The sequence below is a fragment of the Notolepis coatsorum genome, assembly GCF_963971535.1.
Source record: "Notolepis coatsorum genome assembly, chromosome: 17".
Classification (NCBI taxonomy): domain Eukaryota; kingdom Metazoa; phylum Chordata; class Actinopteri; order Aulopiformes; family Paralepididae; genus Notolepis; species Notolepis coatsorum.
In genome coordinates, this window is record NC_140181.1 from 96,708,979 (window position 1) to 96,724,430 (window position 15,452).

Here is a 15,452-nt window from a genome sequence, read left to right on the forward strand (position 1 = left end):
AAGGCTATAGTATGTCTGCTTTGTTTGCGTACATGCAGCACGCCCTACCTGATCATGTAATAAGCACCACGTGAGCATGCGTGTACCCGAGCCATGGAGAATAGATATTAATAGAGATATTAATAGAAGTATGTACCTCAGCAAATTGGGGATGAACGACCAAGCTGCAAAGTAAAACAAAACAAAAATCGCATCACTTTTGTTTTCTCCCATCTGTATTTCAGGTTAGGGTGGGGAGTGACGTCACCATTTAGGATGAAGGTATACGCGCGTATAGCTGAACAATTTTTTTTAAAGATTATGACGAATCCCGCGGCGTTGCAGCTTATTCATGGCCAACGAGCAACGAGTGACGAGCGCAAAGTGGATGAAGAGGAAATGTGCCAAATGCTCAAGTGAAGTGCGTGTCATATCAGAGCGAAAATGGAATCAGTGGTTCGTCCGCATATCTACAGAACGGTAAGTATAATTTAAAAAAAAACATTTTAATATTTTAATAACATGGATTTAACTGGAAATTGTCATAATGTGCATACACGTTTATTTCGTAGCCTATATGGGGCTATCTTCATCCAACAGTATACCTTCTTTATTTGTTCTTCCCTAACTAACACCAATTTCACTATGAATTGAAAATGGGGGACCCTGATGTAAACAACAAGACAAACGTCTGCATCCCCTTAACAATTGTGTGTATTGAGCCGTACTGTATTGTACCCATTCTGCAATCTGTTAATAAAGTTTTCATTCATTCATTCATTCACCTTTACAGATGAATGAATGGTAAAGTGTAACTCTTGTTATGAATGTGGAAGCAGTGCTGCTCATTTAGGCTTCTCATTTCGGGATTTCCCCCAGCTTTTTTGCAATGCCAGACATCTCATTTACCCCCCCAAAGTAATTAATGTTGGCGCAGCCATGCACTCTAGGAGATCTTGTCCACTTAACCTCTTATCTGACACATATTTACATAATAACTATAAAACCTCGAGGTATGTCTGCTTCACACACTCCTCTTTCACAACGATGGGACCATAGCTCGCTGTGGCTGAATGGATCAGTAAAAAAAAACGTATATTGTATTGAGTAAAGTGTTGTTTTTTGGAATGTAAATTATTTTGAATTTCTTTATTTATGTTTTATCTGTAACAGTTGACACTATCTTAAAATTTTTTATTAATTTTTTTAACTTTCAGCTCTTCCTTTTCTGTGGCGCCATGTCTTGTCTGTCGCGTCGGAGGATAAAACGGCTCGCTATTTTGGTAAGCTTCCTCTTTCTGGTCCTGCTGTTTGTCATGGAGTACTATGATGCGAGGACATTTTCCGAGCGCCGGCTCAACGAGCTGGGAGACAAACAGCATCCCATGACCAGTGTGATGAGGGGTGCCACCATAGCCTCAAAGCATAGCCTCCAGACCAGTGCCCCCCTGCCCAAGACCGTCCTCAAAGGCCCCAACTGTCCACCTGGCTTCTACAGCAAAGATGAGCTCAGACCACACCTGAGGAGGCCCCCGCAGGACCCCTGGGCACCGGGGGCAGACGGGGCACCCTTTGTGTCCGGCATGAGGTTGACTCCTGCAGAGCTTATTGAAAAACGTGAGGGGATGGTCAAAAACCAGTTCAACCAGTACGCTAGTGACCGCATCTCCCTGCATCGAACCCTAGGCAAAGACACGCGGCACCAGGGGTGAGTATACAGGTTACGTCGCTCTTGCTAATTTTATATTTTATTTTACTTTATCTTACTACTACTTATTGCTACCATTCTTGTATTCATTGTTGTTTCTCAATTGTGCACTGTTATAGTCACAACAGTTATCACAAACATGTCATTACCTGCAATGCCCCTGTACTGTATCACTACCCACTTTCAAAACCACTCTCAAAGAACACCTACGGGAGGCTGCAATTCGAAACTGGCCGCTGTAAATGTCCTAACCCAACCCCCTCCAATGTACAGTAAATGACCAAGTATGGTTTTGTCAATATTCCAATGTACAGTTTTGCTTGTACAGTTGTACAGTGTGTGTGTGTCCGTCCCCCCCCCCCCCCGGACTCTTTTTGTATCACAAACAGTACTGTATTTGCAAATCTGGTATGTCATAAATGTCTAGATGTAGCAGTACTGTCTATCTGTATGTCATAATATGTTATGATGAATTGAAAATGGGGGACCCTGATGTAAACAAGACGAAAGTCTTTCTCTGGTCTGCATCCCCTTAACAATTGTATGTATTGAGCTGTACTGTACTGTACCCATTCTGCAATCTGTTAATAAAGTTTTCAATCAATCAATCAATCAATCAATTGTTGTGTATTTGACAGATAAAGAACTTGAACTTGAACTCGATGACGTGACCTGCTTTGCACACATTAGCTAAGGCAGATTAGTCGAAGAAAACGGTGTCTATGCTTTTGTTCCTCGCGCCAGCTGCCTGGAGCAGAGGTTCCGGCGGTGCCCTGGACTGCCCACCACCAGCGTGATCATAGTGTTCCACAACGAGGCCTGGTCCACTCTGTTGAGGACCGTCCACAGCGTCTTGCACACGGCCCCCGCTGCTCTGCTCACGGAGGTTCTACTGGTGGACGATGCCAGCACCGACGGTAAGAGCAAACAGGAAGTTCTGCTCACCAGAACAAAAACACACGCAATTTATATTATAGAATAACCAGTACAAGGCAATTAAATAGTGTCGTGATCAGGGGCGTAGCTGGGGGGGGGTAGCTTAGGATGATTCCAAGGGCCCAGCACTGGGGGGGGGGGGGGGGGGGGGGGCCCAAAAAAAAGAAGATTTTCTATTTTTTTTTTACTAGACATCACTCAGGTGTATTATTGATGCTCTCATTGATACTATGTTTGTTTCTGAAGTGTGTGTGTGTGTGTGTGTGTGTGTGTGTGTGTGTGTGTGTGTGTGTGTGTGTGTGTGTGTGTGTGTGTGTGTGTGTGTGTGTGTGTGTGTGTGTGTGTGTGTGTGTGTGTGTGTGAGATATATAGAGAGAGAGGGGGGGCTTTGGTAGACTATTGCATTGGTCCATTCATTGAAGATGAACGCAATGCGACATCCTTTACTAGGCTCACCCACCAACAGTGCAGGTGCTGAAGTGCTGATCCGAATGTATAGGTAAAAACCATATTATGCGTTTTCATCAATAAAAAAATGGCCAAAAAAATGTCCTACATTCTTTCATGGGGCCCAGAATCTGGAGCTACACCCCTGGTCGTGATTATTTGTTCAACTGTTGTCTGCAATGCCCGGAAATGAAAACACGAGGAAACATATGAGCACCGGGAAACACGAAAACATGTAAGGTTACATTCCTCAGACACCTCGCCAGAATCTCCTGGCAAAGGATTTATCTTGTAGTATTTGTGTACAGTACAGTAACTGTCTGTGTGCTTTGGGGCCCAGTGGACATTACTTTACAGTTACAGTACATTACATTCATCACCCTTATACAGCAGCACCACAGTCGCACAAGATGAAGAACCATTATGGGTCTGCTTAAAAGGCACAATCTGTCTTTTTTCCCCCTTTTTAACCACATACATTGGAGGTAAGTTTGTATTCATAATTGAAGAGTTTGGGTTGTGGATGGAAAATAAGCGTTATATGTATCTTTCTCAGCTGATGACAACTGAAAATATGTATCCGTTTTACTCAAATGTTTACAAAAATATTACCAACGTAAAAACAAACCTTGAACATTTTTAAGATCCTCATATTAGTTCTTGTCTATAGTATGACCCTGTGAAACAGGCTGGAATTGAAAGGCTGACCAACAACCTGCTTCCCTTTGGCGTCCATGTTAACCCTTTCACTGCCACACGACAGAAGGTTAGCCCTTTACTATCACACAACTGACGGCCATGCTCCATCATTAGCATCATTAGCTCCGCATCCGCGGAGCTAATGATGCTAATGATGGAGCATCGCCGTCGGTTGTGTGATAGTAAAGGGCTAACCTTCTGTATTGTCACAGTGAAAGCTGTCATGTGGCAGTGAAAGGGTCAAAGGTCACCGCTTGTGCCACGTGCCTCGGGGAAGGGCTACAGATCAAATCTGCACTGAGGCTATTTTTTTGGCCCGCCGCCGGACACAGATACAGTCTTCGGACATGTCGATCAATTTGGGAATGATTGTATGTCCTGTGATCCTTGGTGATGATGGGGCTATACCCTATACTGTTTGTGCCTTTTAAGTTTTCACATGAACAATGTATTTTCTGTTGGAGTGTTGTGTACATTCACAGTCAAGGCGGTAAGATGAGTACCTCATATGAATTGAAAATGGGGGACCCTGATGGAAACAAGACAAACGTCTTTCTCAGGTCTGCATCCCCTTAACAATTGTATGTATTGAGCCGTACTGTATTGTACCCATTCTGCAATCTGTTAAATAAAGTTTTCATTCATTCATTCATTCATACCTTTGGGCGATGTATCACATTCACACTTAGACTTAAAGGAACACCACACCAACATTATGGGAAATCTTCTCCACAGTCAGACATGATGATAGATACCAATGTCCTCTCTGTGCGTTCAGTAGAAAGTCAATCCGGCTGCAAGCTAGCCTAGCTTAGCACAGATGAATGGAAGTAGATATGGCTGTTGGCCAAAAAACACCTTTCCTGGAGTTAAGCTATGGCTAGTGGTCCGTATCCGCTTCCATCCATTTGTGCTAAGCTAGGCTATAGCTTGCAGCCGGATAGCTTTCTCTACTGAACACACAGAGGCGAAATTGGTATCTATCTCCCGGTCTGCCTCTGGAGAAGCCGGTAAGCACATTTCCCATAATGTTGGTGTGTTCCTTTTAATGGTTCTTCATATCTCAAGGGTTGAAATGATCCATAATCATTCAGGATTCCTTTTTTATTTTTTAAACTCTATTTCTTAGACCACCTGAAGACTCGTCTGGATAAGTACGTCGGGCGGCTGAAGATAGTGCGTGTGCTGCGTCAGAGGGAGAGGACAGGGTTGATCACTGGCAGACTCATGGGGGCCGAGGCCGCTCGCGGAGAAGTGCTCACCTTCCTCGACTCCCACTGTACGTATCCTACGACGACGCGTGATCAGGTTGTTTATTTGCAATCTTCATCAACTCTTACTAACCACAAAAATAACACAACTTCAGCAATGACCTAATTAAAATTGTATAATAATTTGATTTTATTCCATTTTATTTATCGACTTCATCTATCTCAAACACAACACATGTACAGATCACAGTAAAGACAAAATGTAAACATAAACAAATGAGTTTGTCTTCATCAAAAAACAAACAGGGATGAGTTGGAGACGGGGCAGAAGGAAGCGCAGTTTATCTAGTCCTGCCCCTTTCTTACAATCATAACATTTAAAATAAAACTACCTAACAGAGACAAAATAAATATATATACATTATTGTTTTGTTTGAATCAAAATCAAATAAATAAATCAAAATATTCCCTGAGAGCAACTATCTATAGTTTTGTATCAGTGATTTAAAAAATAAAAAAATTCTGAACTGTGCAATGGTATTGCTCCATCAATGTTATGTATCAATAGACAAAATGTAAACATAAACAAATTAGTCCATCTTCATCCATAGAAAAACAAACAAGGATGAGTTGGAGAAAAAAAATAATATATATAATAAGGTTAAAAAACAACAAGACAACCATTCTTTTTTGTTTGAATAAATCAAAACATTCCCCGAGAGCAACTATCTATAGTTCCTCAGTTCTGTATTTGTCAGTGCTTTTTTTGTATCTATTTCTGAACTGTGCAATGCTATTGCTCCATCAATGTCAATTTGGCTTTTTTTTAGTTATTTATTTAGTTTGAGTTATGTTTTGATTTTGTTTAGTTATTTATTTTGTTTGTATTTATTTACATGTTCGAAATAAAGATATCAAAACAAAATAAATCAATGTTATGTATCAATATCAAAGTGTATGATGGACAAAATAATGTTGTGCTGTTGTTTGGGACCGGCATTGTGTCATAGGATACTGTAGGTAATTGAACATCGAACAAAGTGCAAGTAAAAATGACAATATTGATAACAGTAGTAGGTAGTGAACAGTAGTGGGTGGCAGGATCCAATTAGACAGTAGTAATAGTGGTGATGGTATACATGGTCCAAACCGTAGTAACACAGAGTCTATGCAGTGTTTATTATTAAGAGTCAGACAGTCCTAACAGTTCTCAAGTTCACCAGCCGTTAGTTCTCCAGCAATTGGCAGTAGTTTGTGCACACGGTTGTGACTCAGGCCTGATGGCTAACTGATATTCTGATTCTGATCTTTTCTTTCATTCCTCGTTAGGTGAGTGTTTCCCGGGCTGGTTAGAACCCCTCCTGTCTCGGATAGTGGAGCTGCCTACTGCCGTGGTGAGCCCTAAAATAGTTTCAATCAACCGCAACACCCTGGAATTCAGTAAACCTAATGCTTCCGTCAACAGCCGTGGGAACTTTGATTGGAGCCTCAAATTTGGATGGGAATCCATTCCATTGGATGAGAAGAAACGAAGGAAGGATGAGACGTACCCTATCAGGTAGCACTCTAATCCAATGCACATGCACTCTCAAACACATACATACATACTCTTGTACTGTGACTATTGATTTATTGACATTCATCGCCTAGCCCTTAATCCTCACCACTACATGCCATAACCCTTACCCTAACCTTAACCTTAAAGGGATTTTTGGAAATACTTGCTAGTATAGTTGATGCAATAGCATTAGTTTACTCAGCAGTTAGAGTTCTGACTAGCTTCAGATGGGGAAGCTTCAGACAGAGAAGCTTCAGACGGGGAAGCTTCAGACAGAGAAGCTTCAGACAGAGAAGCTTCAGATGGGGAAGCTTCAGACAGAGAAGCTTCAGACAGAGAAGCTTCAGAGGGGGAAGCTTCAGACAGAGCAGCTTCAGATGGGGAAGCTTCAGACAGAGAAGCTTCAGATGGGGAAGCTTCAGACAGGGACGCTTCAGACAGAGAAGCTTCAGACAGAGAAGCTTCAGACAGAGAAGCTTCAGACAGAGGAGCTTCAGAGGGGGAAGCTTCAGACAGAGAAGCTTCAGATGGGGAAGCTTCAGACAGAGAACCTTCAGATGGGGAAGCTTCAGACAGGGACGCTTCAGACAGAGAAGCTTCAGACAGAGAAGCTTCAGATGGGGAAGCTTCAGACAGAGGAGCTTCAGACAGAGAAGCTTCAGACAGAGAAGCTTCAGACAGAGAAGCTTCAGACAGAGGAGCTTCAGAGAGAGAAGCTTCAGACGGGGAAGCTTCAGACAGAGAAGCTTCAGATGGGGAAGCTTCAGACAGAGAAGCTTCAGACAGAGAAGCTTCAGACAGAGAAGCTTCAGACAGAGAAGCTTCAGATCGGGAAGCTTCAGACAGAGAAGCTTCAGACAGAGGAGCTTCAGATGGGGAAGCTTCAGACAGAGAAGCTTCAGACGGGGAAGCTTCAGACAGAGAAGCTTCAGACAGAGAAGCTTCAGACGGGGAAGCTTCAGACAGAGAAGCTTCAGATCGGGAAGCTTCAGACAGAGAAGCTTCAGACAGAGAAGCTTCAGACAGAGAAGCTTCAGAGGGGGAAGCTTCAGACAGAGAAGCTTCAGACGGAGAAGCTTCAGACAGAGAAGCTTCAGAGGGGGAAGCTTCAGACAGAGAAGCTTCAGATGGGGAAGCTTCAGACAGAGAAGCTTCAGACAGAGAAGCTTCAGACAGAGGAGCTTCAGAGGGGGAAGCTTCAGACAGAGAAGCTTCAGATGGGGAAGCTTCAGACAGAGAACCTTCAGATGGGGAAGCTTCAGACAGGGACGCTTCAGACAGAGAAGCTTCAGACAGAGAAGCTTCAGATGGGGAAGCTTCAGACAGAGGAGCTTCAGACAGAGAAGCTTCAGACAGAGAAGCTTCAGACAGAGAAGCTTCAGACAGAGGAGCTTCAGAGAGAGAAGCTTCAGACGGGGAAGCTTCAGACAGAGAAGCTTCAGATGGGGAAGCTTCAGACAGAGAAGCTTCAGACAGAGAAGCTTCAGACAGAGAAGCTTCAGACAGAGAAGCTTCAGATCGGGAAGCTTCAGACAGAGAAGCTTCAGACAGAGGAGCTTCAGATGGGGAAGCTTCAGACAGAGAAGCTTCAGATGGGGAAGCTTCAGACAGAGAAGCTTCAGACGGGGAAGCTTCAGACAGAGAAGCTTCAGATGGGGAAGCTTCAGACAGAGAAGCTTCAGACAGAGAAGCTTCAGACAGAGAAGCTTCAGACAGAGAAGCTTCAGATCGGGAAGCTTCAGACAGAGAAGCTTCAGACAGAGGAGCTTCAGATGGGGAAGCTTCAGACAGCGAAGCTTCAGATGGGGAAGCTTCAGACAGAGAAGCTTCAGATGGGGAAGCGTCAGATGGGGAAGCTTCAGACAGGGAAGCTTCAGACAGGGACGCTTCAGACAGAGAAGCTTCAGACAGAGAAGCTTCAGATCGGGAAGCTTCAGACAGAGAAGCTTCAGACAGAGAAGCTTCAGACAGAGAAGCTTCAGATGGGGAAGCTTCAGACAGAGAAGCTTCAGATGGGGAAGCTTCAGACAGGGACGCTTCAGACAGAGAAGCTTCAGACAGAGAAGCTTCAGACAGAGAAGCTTCAGACAGAGAAGCTTCAGACGGGGAAGATTCAGACAGAAGCTTCAGACAGGGAAGCTTCAGAGAGGGAAGCTTCAGACAGGCAGCAACATTATTTTAATCCACATAACCTGCAGGCAAAAGTGTTAACTATGCACAAACAAAAAGCGCCTTGTCCGGCAGCGTGGCTACATGAGTTGAGCTCCGGACTCATGATCGGAAGATCACCGGTTCGAGCCTCGGTCAAGGTTGCTGTCGGAAAGTGGTGTTGTTGTCCAGCAGGGGGCACTCTGTCCTCTGGACTTGTCAGTAACAATGCCCCTGTTACGGTGATAGGGACACAGTACAGCTGCGAGTGCCGTCCTTCGAGGTCCTGACTGAATTCAGTCGTTAAAGAACCCAGAACACCTATCGTAAAGAGTAGGGGGCTCCCCCACGTTCCTGGCCAAATTCCCAATTAGGTCTCTGACATCAAGGCCACCTAATCATCCCTTCCCCTTAATTGGCTGACATCAATCCCTGTCTCCTGAGCCGTTCAGCCATTGTGTGTAGTGTGATGTGTGCCAGGTGCCAGTGTATGGTAGCCATTGAGCCTGCGTAGCCCAAGGTTGGGTGCTACCAGTGGTGGTGAAGGAGGCAATTTCCACCCTACATTGTAAAGCGCTTTGAGAGTCTAGAAAAGCGCTATATGAATGCAAGTAATTATTTTTATTTATCTACTTTTTCTCCTCCTATTTTTCTGTATTTTTCTCCCATCCCAATTTAGTCGTTATGCCAATTCCCCCCTCCCCTTCCTGGTCGTTGCGCGCATTTGCCCCCCACTTGCCGGTCTAGAGAGCCCTGAAATCTATCACATGTCTCCTCCGATACATAGGAGACAGCCAGCAGCCTCTTTTCACCTGACAGCGAGGACTCTCACTGGGGAAGTGTAACGCGTGGGAGGATCACACTACCTTCCCCAGTGCCCTCCCTCGCTGTGCAGGCGCCCTGACCGACCTGTAGGAGTCACTGTTTACAACGACCAGGACCCACCCCACCGGCTTTCCACCTGCTGACACTGCCAATTGTGTCAGTATATGGACGACCGACCAAGCCGGATCCCACTGTCTCTGCGGTGATAGACAGATGCTTAGTCCGCTGTGCTACCCGGCCGCCGAATGCAAGTAATTATTATAGTAAAACGCCCCACTGGGACTAGTTCCAACACATGGCGTTGACCGGGAGAGTGGGGAATGCTTGAGGCATGCAGTTTTTTGTTGTACATAATTAACACTTTTGCCTACAGGTTATGGTGTGGATTCACACTTTTTTGTCCCGTTTTGTTGCCTGTCTGAAGCTTCTTGGTTCGCTCGGAACCGGGTCAGAACTCCGACCGCGGGACTCTGTGAGCAAGTATTTCATACTACTACTACAACCTTTATTAACCTACTCTAAACCTAACTGGCCTATTTTAAAGTGAGTACTGGTGTCCAGAACTCATACTGCTCCTCACAAGTATAGTAATACTAGTTCTCACACACACTGTAACATAATGATTCACTATAGTCGTTGATATATTAGTGACTGATTTCAAACTGATTTTGTAGGACTCCTACCTTTGCGGGTGGCCTTTTCTCTATATCCAAATCCTACTTTGAGCACATTGGGACTTACGATGACCAGATGGAGATCTGGGGAGGTGAGAACCTGGAGATGTCTTTCAGGGTAAGTCACTGGCATCTGCAGCTCTGCAGGAGCGGAGCCACAGAAAGGAAATGCAGTATTTCACAAATTGGGAACAGCTGCCCTCTGCTGGTCAAAGACAAACACTATTTCATCATTCTTTTTAGGCCGGCCACATTGTGTTTTGTGTTGACCACTTTTATCCATGAAAGATGAACAAATTCTTTACATTTTGTGTTGTGCTAGGTGTGGCAATGTGGGGGCCAGCTGGAGATCATCCCCTGTTCCGTAGTAGGACACATTTTCCGTACTAAGAGCCCCCATAGCTTCCCAAAGGGCAAGTCTGTGATCACGCGCAACCTGGTCCGTCTGGCCGAGGTCTGGTTGGATGAATACAAAGACATCTTCTATCGTAGGAACTCCAAGGCTGCTGCCATCGCCAAAGAGGTGGGGGCAGGACAGGATAGAGTACAACTATGTACAATGTACAACTATGTAATATAGTACAATAATGTACAACTATGTATGGGAGAGCTGGGAGGTATACCTAATAGGAAGTATAATATATACTATGTGTATATATATGATATATACAGTATATATTATACAGTATATATATATATATATATATATATATATATATATATATATATATATATATATATATATATATATATATATATATATATATATCGCTGCTGGCGGGACAAAACCTCCTAAACCCATATTTTTTTATTTATTTTTATTTAATTTTTTATTAACTCAGTAGATCATCCTCCATGTGTGTGTGGTTTTACAAAGTCTACACAATGGGAAAGCATTAAACCAATCATCTGTCTAAACCTCGTAACTCTATTCGCCCTCAAATCTGTGTTCGTTTTTTTCATCTGCTGAAAAGTTGGGTTTTTGGAGTTATGAGGTTTTGTCCCCGCCAGCAGCGATATATAGTATACACATACTGTATATTTTTAAGTTACAAAAAAAAATAGATTCCTTGCAGCAGTATTAAAAAGTCAAACAAATGACAATTGTATTACTAGATAAAGACATAAAGAACATGTCATGTCATGAAATAGTGTCAAATACCGTCAAAAGTCAGAGGAATATCGTGATATGATATTTTGGCCATATCACCCAGCCCTACTATGGGTTGATCAGGGGTATAAAGTACTTGAGTAATTGTACTTCGTTACAATACTTAAGTACTGTTTTTGGGGATTTGTACTTTGGAGGGAGTATTATTAGGTTTGTATACTTGTACTTTTACTCAACATTTCGAGAGAAAAACTTCTCTGGCCGAACTAACGTTAATCTTATTAATCCTGCGGCTGCGCTTTATTTAAAAACAGCCAATCAAATCCCCATCAGTGGAATATTAACCCGCCCATACGCTGATTGGTCCTTGTGCAAGACTAGAAAGCGGGGATCTTTGATTTAACACCTGCTATCAGAAGAATAGACAGTCAGAAAAAAAGGTTTTTACTTTTACTTTTTGACTTTTACTCAAGTGTGTTTTTAGCCAGATATCTTTTACTTGAGTACGATTTTGAGACGGTACCCATACTTTCACTTAAGTATCATTTCTGGGTACTTTTTACACCCCTGGGGTTGATGCATAACACACACACACACACACACACACACACACAACTTGCTTTTTCTTCCATCCTGTTTCCTCAGAACAGATTCGGGGACATCTCTGAGCGTCTCCGACACAAGGAGAGGTTAAACTGCAACAACTTCACTTGGTACCTGCATAATATCTACCCAGAAGCATACGTGCCTGATGTCAGTCCTGAGATGCTTGGAGCGGTAATTTAACTTTGATTAAGATTGTAATATTTTTTCAATATTATTGGGGGGCGACAGTTGCTCGGGGAGGACAGTCGTCCGGAGGTTCCCCGCTTCAATTCCCGCTCCTCCCGGGCGGCGTGTCGATGTGTCCTTGAGCGAGACACTTAACCTCCTAATTGCTCCCGATGAGCAGGTTGGCACCTCGCCTCTGCCATCAGTGTGTGAGTGAACGGGTCAAATGTGAGGAACAAAATTGTAAAGCGCTTTGGATAAAAGCGCTATATAAATGTAGTCCATTTACCATTTTATTTACTATTTAATATTCCATAAGTAAGATATTACTTGACACAGTGCAGTCTTTTCACTTAATGTATCGTTTGCTTTCATTCTTTTGCAGCTAAAGAACTCTGGTTCAAAGAGATGTCTGGATGTGGGCGAGAAGAACACTGGTGGAGAGGCAGTGATTATGTACATTTGCCACAACATGGGTGGAAACCAGGTAACTCTCAAGCAGCAGGTGAGGTGACGGGACGCAGTGTCAGTATTTTATGGGCAGATGATAAGCTCATACGCGTCCAAGTCAAGTCTTTGTGTGGGAAACACTGAATTCTAAAGTGTATGATAGCATTGAGATCAGGGCTTGTTTTACTCAATACCTTTACCTGTGTGATTTGTTGCTGTAGTATTTTGAGTACACATCCCAGAGAGAGCTTCAATACCTTTACCTGTGTGATTTGCTGCGGTATTTTGAGTATTGATTGATTGATTGAAAATTGTATTAACAGATTGCAGAATGGGTACAATACACAGTACGGCTCAATACACACAATTGTTAAGGGGATGCAGACCAGAGAAAGACTTTCGTCTTGTTTACCTCAGGGTCCCCCATTTTCAATTCATGATAACATATATTACATACATGACATACAGTATAGACAGTACTGTTGCATCTAGACATTTATGACATACCAGATCTACAAATATACAGTACTGTTTATGAGTACAAAAAAGAGTCTAGAAAGAGAGTATATACATTTGAGGGGGAAGAAACTGTACATTGGAGGAGGTTGGGTAGGTGGGTGGGTGTGTGGGGGGGGGGGGTTGGGTAGGTGGGGTGGATAACTGTACATTGGAGGTGGTTGGGGGGGGGGGGGGTGATTGGGTAGGCGGGGTGGGGGGACACATCCCAGCGAGAGCTTCAATACCTTTACCTGTGTGATTTTCTGTAGTATTTTGAGTACACATCCCAGAAAGAGCTTCGTCATAACCTCGGCAAGCAGCTGTGTCTGCATGCTTCCCTCAGAGAAGATTGGGTGTCTGTTGAGCTGTGTCGCTTTAAAGGCAAAGGAACTACAGTGCCCCCTCAGCAAGAATGGCACTTCACATCAGTATGTCATTCTAAACTCTTGCGTCAACTCACTTTTCGTACTAACTCATTTTATACGTTTGTTTCACTGTTTTATCAAATTTCACAGGCTTTTCTGAGCCAATGCAGGGCACACTAAACCGTAAACCCTCAGTAATCTTGTATTTTCCGTTGATTGGTTTTGTTTTGTTTACAGAGGTACCATCTCAGGAACCAAGCTTCGGGAAAATGTTTGACTGTAGCGGGAGATACAGTGACGATGCATACCTGTGTGACTAGCAACCTTAGACAACACTGGATCTTCAGCAGGCCCAGAGAGAGAACGAGAGAGACATGAATGATTGATTCTTTGAACTTGTGTTTTACATTGTTGCTGTTAAAAATAAACAAAACATTTTAAATTATAATTATTCTGAGGATTGAATTCTTTACACAAATTAATAATAACTGGGAACTTATTTGAATTGGTTGCCTACATTCATCAAATCAAATCAAATGTATTTGTAAGGCCCGTCAACACACGTTAATGTCCCTATGGGCCGGACACGTCTTTTTTAAACAAGTCAAGAAGAAACATCCCAATAAATCAAGAACAAACCAAAAACACCATGAAATCCAAAATAAAATGTAAAATAAATAAATGAATGCAACACTCCCAGACAGGAAAAAAGCACCACAGGCAATGTGGAGGGGAGAAACCTTAGAAGGGCCGTTCAAGGGGGGATCTCCCTTCTTAGATGGCGGTGATACTAGTAGTGTTGCTACAGTATAAAACAGGCAAAACAGTTGGTAAGCATGTACATATATATGTGTAATGAAACACAAATAAGTACATGCAATAGCAACTGGGGTACATAAGAACATTTTGAAAGATAAAAAATAGAGCTGATGACGGATCCATTTGAGGTATGGGGGCGGCGTAGAGGGGATCGCATCCTCCCGGCCATCACCACGGGACGTCCACCACTCCGGTCATCACCACGGGACGTCCACCACTCCGGCCATCACCACGGGACGTCCACCACTCCGGTCATCACCACGAGACATCCACTCATAGGGAGACGGGGACAGGCGTTAGACAGTTTGCGTGTTTGTGATGGGCGGACATAGTTCAAGTTCAAGTTCTCAAGTTCTTTAATAGTTGTCATACAGAAGTACAGAATACTTTCATACAAAATGCTTCTTACTGTTACGCTCCAGAGACTGTGCTAGACAAGATAGTATCAAATAACATAATAACATAATATAGCATGAATTTAGAAGAAGAAAATGAGGTCACAGTGTTCGGTATAGACATATGTACAATGTTCTGAGTTACCATATAATATACAATACACAATACTATGCAGTGTACTAATGTACAGTACTATCTAGTGCAAAGCAGAAATGGGATGAGGTACAATTTTAGGTACAATTTACAGTAAGGTGTACGAGTTGTAGTGCAATCCTTCATCCATAAATATAAAGTGTGGGGAGTGGGTGCTACAGTGTGTTTGTTTAAAGTGGGTGTGTGCTATAAGTGTGTGGAGTGGGTGCTACAGTGTGTTTGTTTAAAGTGAGTGTGTGCGTGTGGATGTGTGTGCTATGTGCGTTTGGTGGTTGTTGTGTAGTGTTCATTCATTGTTCGTTTAGCAGCCTGATGGCCTGGGGATAGAAGCTTCTTCTGAGTCTTTCTGTGCTCGCCTTGAGACTCCTGTATCGCTTGCCTGACCGCAGCAGTTCAAAGAGGCAGTTGTTCGGGTGACTGGAGTCTTTAATGATTCTCTTAGCCTTGCCCTTGCAACGCTTGTAGTAAATGTTCTGGAGGGTGGGGAGCCCCCCTCCAATTGTGCGTTCGGCTGAACGTGTCACTCTTTGTAGTCTGCTTTGGTCTTGTGCAGTGCTATTCCCAAACCAGGAGGTGATGTTGCCGGTCAAGATGCTCTCTATTGTACATGAGTAGAAGTTCTTAAGGATCTTCTGGCTGACTTGGAACTTCCTTAGGCGCCTGAGGAAGTAGAGGCGTTGTCGTGCCTTCTTCACAACACTGTT

The 15,452-nt window shown here is 43.4% G+C and overlaps 1 protein-coding gene across 2 annotated transcripts; it reads left to right on the forward strand.

Moving 5' to 3' along the window:
• The first annotated feature begins 290 nt into the window (after window positions 1-290).
• On the forward strand, window positions 291-13,816 carry LOC311243403 (polypeptide N-acetylgalactosaminyltransferase 6-like). 2 transcript variants are annotated; one of them, XM_084332622.1, is made up of 11 exons: window positions 291-459; window positions 1,197-1,687; window positions 2,432-2,604; window positions 4,899-5,048; window positions 6,310-6,538; window positions 10,186-10,303; window positions 10,508-10,708; window positions 11,942-12,073; window positions 12,453-12,554; window positions 13,285-13,443; window positions 13,618-13,816. In XM_084332622.1, the coding sequence occupies exons 1-11, from the start codon at window positions 424-426 to the stop codon at window positions 13,756-13,758; spliced, it is 1,932 nt and encodes a 643-aa protein (XP_084188748.1). In that variant the 5' UTR covers window positions 291-423; the 3' UTR covers window positions 13,759-13,816. The 2 variants fall into 2 exon arrangements, with proteins under 2 accessions (XP_084188748.1, XP_084188749.1); XM_084332623.1 differs by lacking the exons at window positions 13,285-13,443; window positions 13,618-13,816 and adding an exon at window positions 12,739-12,994.
• Window positions 13,817-15,452: the final 1,636 nt, after the last annotated feature.